This window comes from Pavona decussata, unplaced genomic scaffold, assembly GCF_977016875.1.
Source record: "Pavona decussata unplaced genomic scaffold, jaPavDecu1.1 SCAFFOLD_175, whole genome shotgun sequence".
NCBI classification, from domain to species: Eukaryota; Metazoa; Cnidaria; class Anthozoa; order Scleractinia; family Agariciidae; genus Pavona; species Pavona decussata.
In genome coordinates this window covers 2882028-2900910 of record NW_028145586.1, presented here as the reverse complement: position 1 = coordinate 2900910, position 18883 = coordinate 2882028, and the positions used below count along the sequence as shown (strand labels likewise).

At 37.7% G+C, this 18883-nt stretch overlaps 1 protein-coding gene and 1 long non-coding RNA gene across 2 annotated transcripts; one reads left to right on the top strand and one right to left on the bottom strand.

Annotated features, from left to right (window-relative positions):
* Positions 1-6584: 6584 nt before the first annotated feature.
* Positions 6585-11132, bottom strand: LOC146463678 (uncharacterized). The gene is made up of 3 exons (XR_014856874.1): positions 11081-11132; positions 10888-10972; positions 6585-7717 (listed from the first exon to the last, which is right to left on the bottom strand). It is a non-coding gene; the product is annotated as an uncharacterized LOC146463678 (long non-coding RNA).
* A 3105-nt stretch (positions 11133-14237) lies between these two features.
* LOC146463677 (uncharacterized) lies at positions 14238-18688 on the top strand. Its single transcript, XM_085084287.1, has 2 exons — positions 14238-14694; positions 15264-18688. Exons 1-2 carry the CDS (start codon positions 14359-14361, stop codon positions 16056-16058), a joined length of 1131 nt encoding a protein of 376 aa, XP_084940413.1. The 5' UTR covers positions 14238-14358; the 3' UTR covers positions 16059-18688.
* The last annotated feature ends 195 nt before the right edge of the window (positions 18689-18883 follow it).

Genomic DNA, 18883 nt, shown 5'->3' with positions numbered 1-18883 from the left:
TGGTACCGATTCTGAATCTGAGTCTAATGCTACTCGGAATCGGTATCAGAATCAAGTTTAACCTGGTTCCGATTCTGAATCTGAGTCTAATGCCATTGAATAATTCATGAATGCAAGTGGTTTTGACGTCATCACTCATGCATATTAACGTTCGCATATTTATTACATCATCTGCATCTCATTTTCAGTAATATAGTCCATCTGAGTATTCATGAATAGGTAAAATCAAAATGTAAGATACACACCCAAAAACTCAACACATTGCATACAATTTTTTATTATCAGCACAATATATTACAATTGGATCTTAGTGAAAAATATGGCCCCTTTATACCTTGCGGAAATACAGAATTAAACTAGAACATGACAGCAGCTTACTTTTTCAAATGTCTACAATTTTCAATATTGACTATGCGTAAGAACCTCGTATTCAATTTTGACCTAAAATAGATTTCACTGATAACTCCTCCATCAACTTCTCTTGGCTTGTAGGTAACAAATATGAAAAAAAACCCGAGAAATTTAATTTTCTTAAAATTTTGTGATCTGAACTCCTCGCATCACGGGCTGTGCTAAAAAACAACTGGCGAGATCGTGAATGTCGCAAGACTTGCAAAATTTAGCTCTGAAGAATACAGATCATTCAAAACCTAATCAAGTAGTTATGAATGATGACCCTTCACATTTTGGTGTGATGAATTGCAATCAGCTTTAATTACTGTAATAAATCTGAGGGCACATTGTTTATCTACTTTGAGCACTTATCAGAGCATGCAATTTAGCCCAGGTTCAAAGGAATAAATTGCAAAAGTGGCTCATACCCACAGGTTCTTCTACATATCAGCGGGAAGTTCCATCCATCATCTATGAAAATCTGTTTAAGCATTTAGGTTCAATCCAGTTTCTGTTCCACAAGCGAGAGATAAAAATTAAGAAATTCGACTAACACGGCCATATTTCCATTGACGATGTAATCAACAAATGCTAGCAACAAACCAGGAAATAAGAATTTCAAATTTCTCTACAAAGCAAGATTGAACATTTCTTAGCAATTTGATTGTAATATAAATGCTGGAAGAGTTTCATCAAAGCTCTCATGTAACGAGATAAGTATCACATTGAAGTGAATTTACTGCCCACCATGTTTTTTCAGCCACTGACAAGTTCGTTTATTGGCTCAAAAAATAAAAATAAAACATGATAGACAATGAATTCGCTTCAATGTGATGGCCTTCTCTTGTTACAGGGTTTTTGTTGCGATCAAATTGGTAAGAAATGCTTCATCTTGCTTTGTGGAGAAACTTCAAAGCGATAGTTATCCCATTTCTTAGATGACATGTTTGATGGACATATAGCCGTGTTAGTAGAATGTCACAACTCTCACCGTTCACTTGTGGAACAGGAACTATATTACAGCCAAACGTTTTTAACAGATTTTCACAGATTTTCTGTAGAAGAACCTGTGAGTACGAGCCACTTTTGCAATTTACTCCTTTGAACTTGGGCTAAATTGCATATTGCGATAAGTGCTCAAAGTAGATAAACTTTGTGCCCTCATATTTGTTACAGTAATTACAGCTTATAATTGCAATTCATCACATTGTAAACATGAAGGTTCATCGTCTATAGCTAGCAAATTAGAAGGTTTTAAATGATCTGTATTCTCCAGAACAAACAGCTGCAAGCCTTCCAAAACTCACGATTTCGCATGTTGGTTTTGGGCACAGCCTGGGGTGCGCAAAATTTGAATCACAAAATTTAGAAAAAAATTAAATTTCTCCGTTTGTATTTCATATTTGTTACCTACTTGTCATGAGAAGTTAATGGAAGAGTTAGCGAAATCTTTTTTTTTTTTAGATCAAAATTGAATATGAGATTCTTAAGGATAGTCACTCTTAACAACTAAAGGGTTTGGCAGAGGAGGCATAAGTGACAATTTATCTTCAAATCTGAATTGTTCCAAAACAGCTGTTTTTGGCAGAGTTGATTTTATGAGTGATTTCTTTGCTCAGGTTAAACGAGAAATGAGCCAATAGACCCTTATCACTCGGCGGCCATGTAGAGTCTCATTTTCGCTGTCAAGCTTTGGTCAGACGCGAATTCAGGGCAATGCATGAGGTGCAAAAACAAAGTTTTTATCCTCCTGAGACTCAACATGGCCGCCGTGTGATAAAGGTTTATTCCTCGACTTTGAGTGCAAGCCAAATACAGATTATTTGAAAATATTGGATTTAAGACCAAGTCACATATCCCTCTCTCCAAGCCTGTCAACCCTGTGCATTAGTTACAACAATATACCATACACTCTAAGAGCGAACAACAAATATCAAGTTGTCTGCAATGAGAATTATATCAAAAAATGAATTCCCGCCCATTGATATAAAGAGGGATACAATTGAATGGTTGAAACTGAAAATATCGTATGTAATGATTGGAACTTGAACTTTCAAATTGTTCAGAACCACCTGAATTTCTTATTGGGGCCTTCAGTTAAAAAAATCAACTACACTGTCTATTCTGGTGGCATCTTGTGGGTGAATGAGACAAAAACCTTACAATTAAAGGAAAACTAAGCTGCTTCTAAACAATTCGGAAATTCAACGCCAACATTGGCCGTAGGAGCACTGATGTCCAGAAATGCACATAATAGCAATTTTGTCAAATTTACTACTTTTCTAATTTTCCATTTCATCGCTTCCACTGTACCCTGTTGTACTCAGCTCATTCATAATTATGAAATCTGGACCTTGACTTTTCATTAAAACCCTTGACCCTTTGTTGTGTGCACTGCTGCATCGTGTGCCTTTCTGGACATACCTACACCGTACCAAAACTTCAAATAGATGCTGGAATGTTTATGCTACACACACTAGATACAACCATTTCAGTTAATGTTATCAGATAACAGATTCGCATCTACAGCGTATGCGACAAGACCACAAAATAATATGGGATCCTAATTCTTGAAAATTTAAAAATTTGCAAAATCAACATCACTTTGTCTGCTGTTCTACAAAAAGTCATATGCATGCTGAGAAAATGTAAAACATATTAACCAAATGATTTCAGCTGGCGTTCTCATTTAAAACAATTCAAAATGACACCGATTTTCTGTTTACCAACTTAGTATACTCAGCATAAGTAAACAGCTGTTTTGACAATGGTTGTCCAAAAAAGCGTAAAAGTATATGTGACAATGCCGAAAGGTAGTCTGGGAAATACCCATTAAATTTCAGTAAAAGCTCAGAATCCATACTGCCTCAACCGTACAGCGAAGACTTGATGGCAGGCAATATGGATTCTGAGCTATTATTGAAATTCATTGGGTATTTCCCAGACTACCTTTCGGCATTGTGGCGTACGCTTTATAGCTTTTTTGGACAACCTTTGTCGAAACAGCTGTACATGAAATGGTTGGATGTACAGTACCATGCAAAAGTTGCCAGTCCCTTGGATCTCAAACTTCACGACTCAATCCTAGAACCTCCAGTTTCTAGTGCTTCCCTCAGTTATAATCTGATCAATCATAACTACCACCTTTTATCAGAGGATACTGTAATGATGGTACCAAATAAATACCTAATTATAATTGGAAAAAAAGTTATAATAGTCTTGTCGACTTTATCGGTTACCACAGCAACTATAAAACTTGTAAAAAAAAATGCCTGAACTTAGCTTTAAGTGAATAATTATAGAATCGTAACTAAAAAACAGCTTGGTGACTCCCATTTTTTATAATGGAAATGTAAACAACATGTTTAGGTAAGAAGAATTCAAAATCAACTTTAATTTGGTGAACATTTAAGGTGTGGTTCCAGAAAATATCCATACCTCCCACTGCAGAGGGAATTTTACAAAGGATCCCCACCCCTGGGATTTTCCATTTACAAGGTACTTTGTTTACCCACCCCGGCCCCCTCACCTACACACACACACCCCTTTGGAAATCCTTCAAACATAAAATACACCCCCACCCCCTCTGGAAATCAGTTTTCTGCAAATATTTCAGAGATATCAAGACCTGCCTACATGTACCTGAGAAGAAAATCTGCGTTTAATATGGACAAGCATGTGTGTGCCGTTCAATCTAGTTGGAAGAGTTTGCCAAGAAGTGGTGAATATACTCATTAATACTGTCAATACTGAAATAATTGCTGTATTTTATGGTCACGGAGCAAACTTTGCCACTAGCTTCCCTGATGATTTTAAGTCTAAATTAAAGGAACAACTCCAGCACTACAAGTCAGTACTTTTCATTTTGAATCAGAATACGTGTAGCTTGAACAAAATAAGCATTATCAGCACAGGAAGACAAACTGACCTCTGATCATAACTTGAAACCGCAGACAAAACAGAGCCGAAAAATTAAATAATTTTTATTAGCATGTTCATGTTCTTATGCAAATTTTGTTTGACATCAATAACTTATTAAAAGAATGTCGGATTGGCTCTATTTTATTGAAGTTTGGCATAGGAATTTAGTCGATAGTTTTGACTTTCACTTGGAATACATGTATTGGACAAAATAAGTTTTATTGTTGCTGACAAACCAGTTCCACTTGACCTTCAGTTGCCCGTAACTCTACACAGCATGCAAATGTCACGAACAAATGTTTCAATGTTTTATGTAAATTCGGGGCTTTAATTTAGCCATCCAAATTTCCTTTTTTGTTTTTTTTTTCAAGACTGAAACAAATTTAATTGTTGTCAGTGAACAATGTTTTTCTATGGAGGAAAGTTTCATGAACAACAGTTTAAGAATAACAAGAAGCTGTTTCCAGCTTATACTCAGTCCATATTTGACTGTGTGGTGCGTAAAGCCTACAATCTTTTAACAGTGATAACCTCCAGCATCGCCAATTCCCCCAAATAGATAGCCTGCGAGCAAGCTCTCCTGGGGGTGGATCCTCTTTCCCCCTCCTGCCCCCCAACGCCAAGAGAGATTGCTCGCAGGCGATCAAATAGATAGATACAGAGATATAGTGAGGCAATAAGTAAACACCAGATAGAATTGCATTTCTTGCACTCAGAATGAAATACAGGGGAAAATGACATTTGTCATACGAATGCTTTTTATAATCCCCGGGCTTTAATCCTGACCTTTTCACCTTTCGTTTAGAGACAGAAACCATTTGTACGGTCCTAATATGTATGTGACGCCGGGTCAATGACGGATCATAATTTTTGGTATGATCTAGACCCAGGAGGGGGGGGGGTACTCCCTTATGTGACCTCATCGGGGACGTGCGGCCCGATAGGGTATGGTTTTCAGGGTGTTTTCAGGGTATCTATTTCATCACTTTCTGTCTTACACAGGGAATCCCTACATGACCTAATGGCTTAAACAGATTGTGATTGCCAATGTATTAAAATACAGTAAGAAACTAGTGTATTCGTATTTCATTATAACCTTAAACAGGGTGTGATTTTAGGTTAAATGTCTTAGAAAGGGCCTGAAAATGTTGAATTCTGTCTTAAATGGGATAGGGAAATCGGAGAATTGTGTCTTTAACAGGGTCAGGGTTTGAACGCCCTGGCCGCACCTCCCTACCCAAGCATCTGTTGATTACCCCCCCCCCCCCCCGATCTAGAGTAACGTTACCCATCACGCGTACGTTTATATCCTTGTCATTTTTCAATGTTTCGCTGTTTATATTTTTAAATGAAATTCAGGGGAAAGCATTTGTTATTCACCTTTCATTTGAAGGCAGAAACAGTTTCTACATCGATTGTTTTACTATAGTAAACGCGAGACATCTTTATCTACCTTGACCCGAAGGTCATAGACTGATTTAGTTGCCAAATTTTCACTTAAACAAAACTAACCTTGAGGCACTCTGGTTAGCCTAAAGAGCACTTAGTTAGCTTAAATAGCTCCCTGTTTAGCTTAACGGTTAGCAGAACTTTTATGTTGGGGTTGTTCATGCCTCGCACATCCGGCTCACATGTTGTAAACACTCCTCACGGCCCGAAAACAAAGAACGCGACCCAGAATTTAAAGAATTTGATAACACGACAGAAAACGTAACTCGTACCAGCTGAGTACAAAAAACGAGACCGAGATCAATAACTCGTGGCCCGAAGACTTATCTCTCGGCCCATCGCGACCCCAAAAAGAAAAAAGAATTTGATAATGCTACCGAAACCTTAACTCGGTCCGCCTCACGGCCCGAGTAATTAGGACATGCAACACAATATTTCAGACTACCAGGGACTGACTATATAAATAATTATTCTCCTCTTCAATAAATACAATTTTCCTTGTTTCAATTTGGCCCACTTTGCTTACAAAGTCTTTTCAGAGAAGGAAACATGTTCTTTACAAAACAGTTAAACAAAGTAATATCTTCAAGAAAGATCTATGAAGTTGAATTGGTACATGACTTTGAAGTTGACCCTCTGGAAACTAAAACTAATCTTATCGTTCACCCCCCCCCCCCCCTGGAATTTCCTTAGCCTTTGAAACCCCATTCCTTGGAAATTTGCAATTCCCTCCATGGTGGGGGTATGTATATTTTTTGGAAGCACAAAGAATGAGTCTGAACCCCTCCAATTTTTTTTAAAACTTTGAAAAAAGTTCCATCTTGACATGCTGATTGTAAGCCTACAGCAAGAAAAATTGGGGAGCAGCATCCTCATTGCCAACTTATAATCAATTAAAGCACAATTTAGAGCCAGGTTTAACTAGTTATATTGTTGCTGTAGTAACCTACAAATCAAGAAAACAACTATAACTTGTTCACAAATAATTATGCAGTTTTTGAACATTTTGATAGCATTATTGTTGTATCAACTTGTAAAGAGTGGAAGTATTGATCCATTATTTAAGTATAAGTGTTGGAAACTGATGGCAAACTCTAGAGGCTAGGCAACCCTGTACTTTCACACTACAAACCTCCACAATCTCTCGAGTTTAATGCCAATTCTTTCCAAATCCTTCTCTCGGATGTTAACGTAAACTGTGCAAACAATTGCTTGCTCCTAAAATACAAATTTGCCAACTTCAAAAAGTCTGAAAAGGTTGGCAAAATTTAGGGACTACATGTTATTGTTTCTGTATCGACATTTTTTGAAACATTCGCATTGACCAATCTTTAAGAAAACAAAGTTTGCAAACTTAAGTTTGTAGTGTGAAGGTGCTGCAATCCACCGTATCCAAAAAGATGGCAACTGGTACACTTACCCATAATGAACCAGTGAGCAATTATAAGCAAAAATGCTGATAAAAATGCTCAGAAAAGTTCTATAACCTTCAAAGTTTGCATACACAATGTTGTTAGCACAGGAATAAAATTTGTAAAAGAAGGCTTTCTATGTTCTTAATGGCTGTGTTAGGTTCGCAAGGCATGTGGTAAAATGTACAGCCACCATCTTTTTCTGTATGGTGGATTAGGTCTGCACTACATTATTGATCCATTTTGGAATTTCACACGTATTGCTTAGTGGTCTAAGATACCCCTTTACTAGCTTGGACTTACAGGAAGTTCACCTTGAAAAGAGATGTTTCCAACCAATAGAGTGAGATGAAGATAAGGGCTGATACAATGGCCAGGACCAGCGACTGTTTGTCATAGAGACATCATGATCCTCCTTAACTAATCCGATTGTAATCAATTCCAGAGGGAAGTTATCACTTCAATCTGGTCCACATCTCAGACCTACAATCTGGCTGTAAATACCATCTGTTTTGATCTTGATAAATAATCAACACATGTACCTAGAAAGTTGATAAGAGAAAGAGAATTAGCCAAGGATGTTGAAAATATTTATCACTTTGTACATGTACAAGTCAATCAAATGCCTGGTTAACTAAGGTTGTTGTATAAGCACTTGCGCTTGAGTTTAGGTTTAAAGGGAAATAGTCTTGAATGATAAAATTTAGTGATCTTCACGAGCAAGTCAATCACACTGCTACCACACTCCATCAGGCCCCATCCCATGCTTTTCAAAAACATGTTAACTGTCAGTTAAGTCATGAAGCACTAACTAGTACTGTTCTTTGAGCTTAGTTGAAGGATGCATAGAAACTTGAATTGATTCCTTCAGTGAGGTGTGAAAAATTAAATTATATGATGTCATATCAATAAGGGAATTTTTGCAGTCAAAGCCATGTCAAATGTCATTTCACAGGGGAACCAGTGATGGCACTTTGAAACATAATTTGCTTTTAGGCTACAAACTAATAAGTGTTAACTGTACAATGATAAACCCATTGACTCCTATGTTGGCCAAAGTCTTCCTCAGGAGACAGATGGCTTTTGCACTGCTTTGACTTCACCACCGATACAGTTACATGTAGGAGGGAGACCAGATATCATGCCTAAATCCCGGGGTGGGGGGGGGGGAACTCCCATATAAAGGTGACGGGGGTGATCTTTGGAAATTTTGAAACAACCCCTTTAAAGGAACCAGAATTCTGTTTTGTGGGTGTGGTCTGAACAATTTTTTACCCTTAGAGGTACCAAATCAGTTGACTGACATTTACTTCCTCTCATATTCTTCAGCTCTATACTATAAAAGGTACCACCATACATGTACCTCTAACACAAGTCATTTTAGATTTCAGCACCCTAAGGGGTACCAAATCACGAATTTTAAGATTGATGATCATACAGCATGCCATGGCAATCCCGTACCAAGAGTCCTCATGCTCTTTGGCCAGTAGTTGGTCGCCAACAACAATGCAAAGCCATCACTGGGAATCAAAAAAATTTATTTTTTTACGTGGGATGCCCTGATGCAGTTGTGTTGAAAATTTGGTTGGGTATCTTTTTTTTTTTTTCATTCACTGGAGTCACAAATCTCAATGAATAAATTAAGTGCTGACCCAAATTCCAATGAATAAATTAATTTACCCTGTTCTCGTCCAGAGGGGACATTTTTGCCCTCTGTTATTGTCACTGTCTTCAACAAGAATGGCCCAATCAGAATCTATTATCTGTGTTTGTCAGGAAGGAGGGGTCGGAGTCTTTCAGCGGCCATATTGTTTACATGTTTTAGACTCAAATATGCAGTTTTCAGAAAGAAAATTAACCATTTTGAAGCAGTAAATCGGAAGGATATGTTCCAGAAGTACTCAATAGTTTAAATGGTGGAAAATGAACAGTTCATGGTGAAGAAATTAGGTTTTGACTGACCAGATTGTGTTTCGCGATGCGGAGAGAAAAAGGTCAAGCTTTAGATAAAGACATTATCTGCGCTATGAACGTTGTCGAACTGTTGCCAAAACGTTACTGGGAATCCACTTCGTGAAAAAACTTGTAAAAGGTTTGATTGTAAATTTTAGGAAAGCTTTGTGTCTATTTGCCTTAGTTTCTGTTTTCTTCATGGAAACAACTTACTGACAGTAAGTAACCAGAAAATAATTAGCCCTGGCGATAAGGTTTAATGTAATCCATGCTTGTAACAATCATGAGAATTTCCGGTATCTGTCACATTGCTGTTATCTCACAGTATCATTAACAGCTAATAAAATCTATCAATAATGATTTTATGAAATCAACGATCTCAAAGTCCAACAGGTAATACCGTATTGATTCGATTAACCACCCACCTTGGAATAAGCGCCCACCCTGAAAGGCCAAAAAGTTAATAAGCACCCACCCTCGAATAAGCACCCACCTCCACCCCCTGTTTCTGCACTAGTCCAGCATGAAGTAAGAGGAGAGTCAGTTGTGTTCCAAAATTGGTTTTAGATACGACAGTCAATAAACTTTTATATTGTTCATGGATCGTCCATGCTAGCTTTTGCACTTTGTTTTGTCATGTTGAAGCGAAATAAAACTTGTTAACCCTTGTTTTGTTAATCTCTAAAGATTTCCTCGCTTGCTAAAGATATTGGGAAAATAAAAAGCGCCCACCTCCAATTAGCGCCAACCCTTGTGGGCCAAAAATTAAATAAGCGCCCAGAGTGGTTAATCAAATTAATATGGTAAGCCAGCCATTCAACTCAAAGTTAATGCCTACATTGACCCAAGCATCCCGCGTCAACGCTATAAAAAGCGTCTTGTTTTTTATTTCCCAGAGTCTCTCCCCAGACGACTAACCGCTGGCCAAAGAGACCGAGGTTTCTAGTACAAGATTAACACCATCAGATCCTTCTTTTCATTATTAATAGCTCGCAACTATTAATATATACCTGCCAACTCTTACGCATTGTGCGTGAGTCTCAGGCCTGCGGACTAAAGAGGCCCTCCAAGGGGGATTCTGATGACACTTGTCAACTGTTTCGTTCGAAAAAATGTCGCTGTTGAATTTTCGCTAGAACAGCAAATGTCGCTGTCGGTACTTAAATTTACATTATTACAAAAAGTCACCCCCCATTTCAAAATCCTGGATCCGCGCCTGGTCATAAAAAAAGTGAGGAGTTGTCGCTCTACCTTAATAATAAATGCTTTGTCGCTGTCACAAATTGTTGCGCTTTTTATGTCGCTGTTTTGGGAAAAGATTGGCGCCACATTTTAAGGTCATGTCGCCTCTCGGCAAAACCCTTTGGAGGGCCTCACTAGAGACAATTTCTCACGCCTGACTCACAAGTTGTTCTAAAAAAACTTCATTTCATTTCAGATTTGTTATGTATTATTTCTTTGCTCCTTATAACAATTGCAAAAGCTTTCAAATGTCTACAATCCGTTTGAATCGTAAGTGTTCAAAGGTCGTCGGAATATCGTCGGACATTTTTGGCAACGTTCGGAAATCTTCGGAAGTGGCTCGGACGTTCTCGGAAATCCCGGTCATGACGGGACAAGAATCTCACGCGCTTGAATCAGAAAAAGTTGGCAGGTATATTAATATCCAGTCATAGAGAAAACTTCAAAAAACTTGGGAATAAAAAGGAGAGAAAAGGATTGCTTAGCAAGCTTAAATGAGACTTAAATTTACGCTTACCGGTTCGCTTTGGCAGCCTTCAGCTCCGTTAGATTCTTGTGCAGTTCCGTTAGTTCAGCTACTGTGAAGCGACTTGTAAACCGAACTAAAAGATAAACTAGATAATTTAAGCTTAGCTGCATATGCAAAACTACTAAAACGATAACTGACAAAGAGAATATAAACGCGAAAATTGGTGCGTTGGTTTACATACCTTCGTCTACCTCAGCCTACCCTCGTTCACGCGTGTAGTGAGCAAGATGAACCGCTAACAAAGATTGATGGGTAATTACACGCAACCCGCGCGTTATCCACGCGAGTCACAATCTCGCATGCGCGAAAATCTCTCACTATTTATTTCATGATAGAACGAGCAGGTAGAGTTCTAGAAAGACGAGACGTTCATGCACGTCGTTTCGGTTGGAGATTTAAAGCTTGACTCACTTCTCAAGGCGTTTAGAGAATAAATTTGTAATAAGATTTTTAAAAAGACACATTTTGATGACTTAAAAATGTTTTTAAAAAACTCAACCCGTGTTTTCTTTATTATTATTATTATTATTATTATTATTATTATTATTATTATTATTATTATTATTATTATTATTATTATTATTATTATTTTGGCGGCGCAAATATTGGCAGCAGCTTAAGTGATAATTTTTTTAGCATTTACTTCTTGGAGGTCTTGGCTACCAACTTATATTGTTTTTTGTTCTGTTACCTATCAATAGGAAGGCAGAAAATTTCTTAAATAAATTTACAGAAATAAAAAAAAAACTTCTTGGGCTTTTCTTCGGCAAAATACACCAATTGCTGTTTTAAATTTACATCTGCTGGTAAAGTGTCGTTCAGCTGTTTTGGAAGTTTATTATCTTTTAAAAATAATTCCTTTTTACCAATGTAATATAGCATATCGTAGAGACTAACTTAAAAATCTGGCAGTATCATTTCGAAAAATTATCGGAAATTTTGAAGGTGGTGACGTCTTTGCTGCGGGATTATAACTCCCAAATCATTTGTCGGAAGAATGATGAAAGCCACTGGCAAGAGACAACATGTTTCAAATCAAGCCGTTGTGCTCCATTTCGACGGTAAAATCGGTTACAGGTGTCATATGTATTCAAAGTATCTTTTACGTGAATGTTTTTTTATTAGAGATGGCAAATTTTGTAATTGAAACGATAATATTAGTTTCTCTTAAATATTTAGATGTCGTCACAGGTTTTGACACGTTGTCTCAAACGCTTCAACAATATCATTGTTAATCAACGTCTAGCTTGGGAAAAAGGGTGAAATTCCAGTTAAAGCTTGCTGGGAGTGTTGATGGAGATAAAGGCATAATTCAATGGTTAATTGATAAAGAAAGAGAAGGAGAGTGTTGGAAAGATTATGCATTGTGTCATGATTTACGTTGATCATTTGAATTCGGAATTGAAATTTTTAATTTGCCTCTCGGGAAAGAATCATAGCCGCTTAGAAATTAAATACAGTATTTTTGGATCTAGAATCGTTACAAACAAATCATAATAGAGATAGCTTAAAAAAATGGTAACTCGACTAGCATTTTTTTTTTAAATTTTGACCGCCAAAAATTGGCAAACGGGTCGAACTGAGAGGTAATTATGATAATTATTTGGGTGATTTACGATTCGTATGCCCGTTTCAAGACACAAGGGTAATTTTACAGGTGACGAACTGAAATGATTTTTTCTTTAACGTTGTTCTCGTATCTATCTTTACGCTATACATTGGAGAAAATTCCGGTTGCAACAAAGCTGCAGCTATCCCGGATGTGTACAAAACCCTCATGTAAACACGCGCGGCTCCCGTTCGTTGTGTTTTGCTGGCGTAGCACGCGCAGCAAATGTGAACCGTTACAAAGCCGTGATTCAGTTGGCTTTTTAAAATAACCGATGAAGGCCACGTCTTTGATGCTCAATTAACGTTGTTTCTAACGTTGACAATAGTCAGTGCCAAACAAAAAATTTTTAGTTCTGAAAGCAGCAGTAATTTTCATTAAAAGTCAATTATTCGGCTTTCCTTTGACAAAACTCATTAGCTTCCACTTTAAAGTCAGTTCACACAACCCGGTAAAATTTCTAAACGCTCTTCATTTGTGTTTTGTTGTATGCCGTCAAATAAAAATCTCATTTATTCATAAACGAAGCATATTATGGGGGTAATTAAAGTTGCACAACTGGCTATATTTTTAAAAAGGATGCAAAAAACAAAAGAATTTGTCAAAAAGGAGCTGACTTTGTCCGGTGATTACAAAGCGATGATAACTTGTCGCCCGGATGATTAAAAGTTGAGACAATATAAATAATTTAAGAAATCAAGTCATTAGTTTCAGAGCACAATTTTAACTTTAATTTTCCAGTGTGCCATCTAGAATCAAAAAAGGGTAAATACTGTCATAAGCGTGCACAGAATAATACACTTGGAAGCTTTTTGTTAGAAAACTAGACAACTTTATATAATGATGGTAAAGGTTTAACAACAGTTGCCAGCCAGCTGCTTCCGGCTCTGACGTCCGAGATAATGCTAATTTTTGCTACAGCTTAACACACCTGTCACAGTCACATTAGGTTATACCGCCAAGAAACAAATTTCGAGAGGTAAGTTGAATCCTTGAACTCGCTTTTTGCCTGCATTTGTCAAGTTAAAACTTTGTACTTTACATGAAGTTGAGGTTTGTACACGAATTGAGAGAATTAACATCACGGTATTCTAGGGTAGGGTCTGATATTCTTGGCTGGAAACATTGCAGAGACATGGCAGCGGATTTCAGTGGCTTGAAATTAGTTTACGTAGCTTAAATTTAAGATGAAATCCCACATGACGCACGAAAAACAGAGGTTGCGCAGGCAACTCTGGCAGCTTAAAAGCAACAAATCATCTTTGAATCATGTGAAAAACGTCATCCCTTAAAGGACGAAGATCTTGCTTCTGCAACATATGTTTTCTACGATTTACTAGTTTAGTCACTTTATAAGGAAAAACATTTCGGAAACGCAAACCGCAGAAATAACCACTACATCGTGAGCTTTCCGCTACTTAATAATTTCTACACTTTGCCAGATGTCTTATGCGATTTCAATGTATTAAAAAAGAGCATTTATATAGTTTCAGTGAGTTTGGAAATGTGAACTTATTTATCATAAAATTTGGTGATCTTCTGCTACGAATTTCTCCAAAGTTTCTGTATGAAACACTCTCAGGCCTGTCTCATCTGATTTCCAAACACCTTGAAGTTGGTTGAAAAATTACTCGCCTGTGCCTCGTTTTTTCAAAAAATTTCTTGGTAGTTAGAAATCGTATGAAACACCCTTTCTTGTGTTTGATATATTACAAGAACAACCGTCGATGAATTTACATCCAATCCAAAGGAAAGCAATATAAATACGGTACGTAAAATCCACGAGCCTCTCATTATCTCAACAGAAACCAGCTCCCCTGAACTAATTGGTTGAAACTTTACAGTTTAAGATGACTTCTGACTTTGCGCCCAATTGGGTGGTGATTGGAGCACTACTGCTTTCAATGACAACCTTATCAAACAGCACTGAAGTTAAAACATCACTCGTGTACACCTACAACATCTTCACCAAGGATATTGCCATAGTAAGGCACACTATTGCCTCTGTGAACGTGCACAGCCCAGTGGAGTGTTTCCGCCATTGCGCTAAAGTTTGTGGCTGCGTAGCGTTTCAGTTGACTGGGACGAGTTGTGAACTGTTGGATACAGACAAGGATAACGCGGATGGGGATCTGGTGACTAGAGAAGGCACACGTCTGTATACAATGAAGCAGACTGGTATTGAGGTGAGATCGTCTGTATTAGCTGTGTTTTAGAAGGAAGTAAGGGTAGGGTGCATTCGGTTTTCTAAACCCCCGGTCTCACCATATAGCCTCCTTCGTAGACGCTCTTTTTCCCTCGTCACGGGAGGAAGGATTGCGTGACGAGCCAAAAAAGCGTCTGCAAGGGAGGTATGTCTCACCAGAGCATCAAAAATGCAAACGAAAAAAGTTCAGTGTTTATAATAATAATAATAATAATAATAATAATAATAATAATAATAATAATAATAATAATAATAATAATAATAATAATAATTTACATCATAATTAAGTCTCAGTGCTTTTTACAGTCTTTTATATAAAAATCCTAATCTGAAAACGAAAACGCTCTCTTAAAAAGAAAAGATTATAATCTTGATTTAAAACAGTCCACAGTGGAACATTGTTTAATGATGCTTGGTAAATCGTTCCAAAGCCATGGTGCGATGACCGAGAAATATCTGTCTTTCTCTTTAATGAAGGATTCACTCACTAAGCATGTTTCTAACATTCCAAAAAATAAAACAGGTTTTTGAACAAACTTTCATTTCCAGGTAAATAAGAGCTGTTTAAACGGATGCTGCAAATCACAGCCATGTCTGAATGGGGGAAAGTGCATCGAAAAATGCGATAATGTTAAAGAACAGTATACTTGCGCATGCCCAGAGCATTATCAGGGAAGACGCTGCGAGATATTCTACCCAAGAGTCAAATCGTGCCAAGCTATCATGAGGATTGATCCAAGCTCTATTTCAGGTGTTTATAACCTTGTCATAAGCTCCAATAAGACAATTCAAACACACTGCGATTTCAGCTCCGAGGCTGGAAAAGCTTGGACTCTCATAGAATCGTTCTCGTTGGGAAACAAGAATTTTTACAGGGACAAGCCTTTTTATCACGACTTTCCCCGAAACGAGAACAAGTTCCTGTCCGCATGGAATGATTTTCGAGTCTCTTATCAAGCTTTGGTCAACATCCGGGATAACTCGACGCACTGGCGCGTGACTTGTGGCTTCCCATCAGGCCTTAGTTACTCCGATTATGCACGCGCGTCGCTGACAGCCACCGACCTACTTACCTTTGTAAATGAAGATAGTTGCCAGAGATACGAGTTTATTTCCGTTCGAGGAATTAACTGCACAGATTGTGAAGGTATGTTGGTGCAAAGAGATGACCAACATATGCACACAGATTCGTTCTGGAGTGGAATTAATGGATGTGAATGGGACCCGGGGGCGGGCGCAAAAATACATGAAGATAACTTTGGTTATTACGATTTTACTAATCCGCAGCACAAGTGCACAAAAAACTCTCTCTCTACCACACAGTGGTGGCTTGGAGCTGAGTGAAAATCAGACTAAAGCCTGGGAAGTTGAGTTAGAAATTCAGATAGGATTTCAACTCAAATTGTGTGCCGAAACTTCTTATCAAGATTGTAAAGCAAATTAGTCTCAACCGGACTCTACTGCGCATGTGCCCCAGCTGAAATAGTCCCTTTAAGTTCGATTGTGAGTGAGAATTTTAAGTCAGATCGAGATCGGGATTTCAAGTCAGATTTTGAGAAACGATTTAAAGTCAAATATAATTAATTATGAGAGGTTTTAGAGTAAAATTTTGAGACAGAATACCTAGACAGGATTGAAAGTCTAATTGTGTTTCAGGATTTCAAATTAGATTGCCAGACATGATTTCAAGTTGAATCGTGTGTCAGGATTTAAAGTTGCGTTATGAGATGTAACAGGATTTCGAATTAGATCACAATTCAGTTTTTTAAGTTGGATTGAGTGACAGGAATTAAGATCGTATTGTAGGATTTTAAGTCAGATTATGATTCAGTATTTCAAGTTGGATTGTGACTAGGATTTCAAGTTGTGTAGCAAGTCTCCATATCAAGTAAGATTAAAGAACACTTCGTAGGATTTTTCAAGAAGGATTACGATCTTGAGGTAGAAGATCAAATCAAGATTTCAACATAGGAATTAAGTGAGAGCTAAGAACTTGACGGGGATTTTAAGGTGAAGGCTCTCTGTAGCCTCTTTTTGGCTCAAAATATAACTGGAAATCCTAAACCAAGGATACGTTTTTTGGGGAGAATCCAAAAACGGATTTGCGATCTCAGATCATTCGGATCATAGTGCATCAAAGGAACCAACGAATCCTTGTCCAGAGCGGATTCGTTGCTTCCTTTGATGCACCATGATCCGAATGATCTGAGATCACAAATCCGTTTTTGGATTCTCCCAAAAAACGCACCCCAAGTCTTGGCTTGTATGTAAATTAGGATGTGTTGATTGCTTTTTAATCTAGAAATTACTATATTGACTTAAGGAAACGTTTGGAGGAAGATTATTGGCAGTTACCAGATTAATCTAAACACCATTGACTATTCAATGACTGTAAATATTTTGCGAGAGAGACAAACGAGTCTCTTATGACATTAGCACGCGAATAATAACGTGAAAAGTAAATTGATTACTGATTTTTTTGTTAATAGTACGTCATGATAGTATTTAGTATCTTATTAGTATTCATTTTATTATAATTGTATAGTATGTAGTGATAATATCTATTACATAGTTAATTCTTATAGGCATGTTTCTATTGTTAATTGCATTGTCACTGAAAAGCCCCACCAGGGAAGTGTCAATAAAGTATTGTACATGTATTATGACTAAACTATGACTATGACTATGACTATGAACATGGCTATGAAAATGCTATTATTATGGTTGAGTATGCCTGTATCAATGCTACAACTCTTTAAAGTTAGGGATGTTTTCCAACTTATGATACAGATCGTTTTTTTACCGAAGACAATAAAAAAGGGTTCTTGAAAGAAGGATATTTTATTCTGGTATTAACCGTGGCAGTTATTTTATCTCTATTGAAAAGCTGTAGACGTTTTACTTATACTAACAAGTGAAAACCTAGAATCAGATATACATTGACATGCAGAATCACCGTTTGCAAATAGTAGGAAGACCAGTTTTGTTTCTAAAATGTATTTAAGGCCACACAGTTAAGAACAATAGGATATATTGTATAACTATAAAAAAGGTTAAATTTTACATCGGGATCAACAAGGCCATGCAGCCGAAGCTTAACGTCGTTTATCTAACGTTAAGCAATATGACTATTGCTACGCCCCTGTGAATGGATAGAAATTCCAACTGGTTTGAACTGAAGGGACAAGTCTCTGGGACCTGTTCCCTCATATTTATGTTTGTCCCTTCGTATGAACTGACACGTCCCTGCAATTCTGTTCCTTAGGTGAACTCTAATGTAATGGTAATGTATTATATACCGTACATATCACATATTCTCAAGGTGGTTTACAATTCTTCAGTGGAGTAAGATCAGACATCAACATGTAAAGGCGCCTTTGACCGACGCTATCCGCAGTCCATATTTTGATCTCACCCCTCCCCCACCCCCCCAAACCAAACCACGCATGAATGTGAAACACTTAAAGGGAATTGTCCCCTCGTGTGTCCCGAGGTTGATCTGACCATTCACGCGGCGGGTACGAAACACAAACTGTTTAAAGTTTGAAGCTAATTCGATCAGTTTACTCCAGAGGGGATCGAGTATTTGAACATTCGAAGAAAGCTAGGACAAAAATATTCTTATGTCACCACTTAATCTGCGGGTGCGAAACACAAATTGTTTAAAGTTTGATAACGTGACACGTGTGAACAGGCTCCCAAGTGGGGTACAGGGCGAAAAGAAAAATTGGCGAGCCGGGCGAGCGGAGCGTGGTATGGGTGCTCGATTTTTGTCTTCGCCCAATACCCCACTTGAAAGCCTGTTCACAGGCTAGGTGAGCTAAACTACGTTAAATAATGCAAAAAAACCCGAAATATACAGTCGAGTAAAAATCAGTTGATGCAACTGAGATCAGTAGCTGAAGCCAAGAGCACCCAACGGCTCATTCAGGAGAGATATCTGTTCAGAAAGACATTCAGAACCGCCTCGGAAAATCGGAGAGGAAGACGTCGTTGAAAGTGTGATAAAAAGACCAACTAGCATTTTTAGAAAATCAACAGCAGCTCGTACATTCGGGTAATAACATTCGGTTCTCTAAAGTGTTCGACAATTAATTTTTTCCGTTAAAAAAATCCGAACAGATCAAACCGCTGTGTTAGCTTGCACAAATTTGTCTTGTGGGAAGACA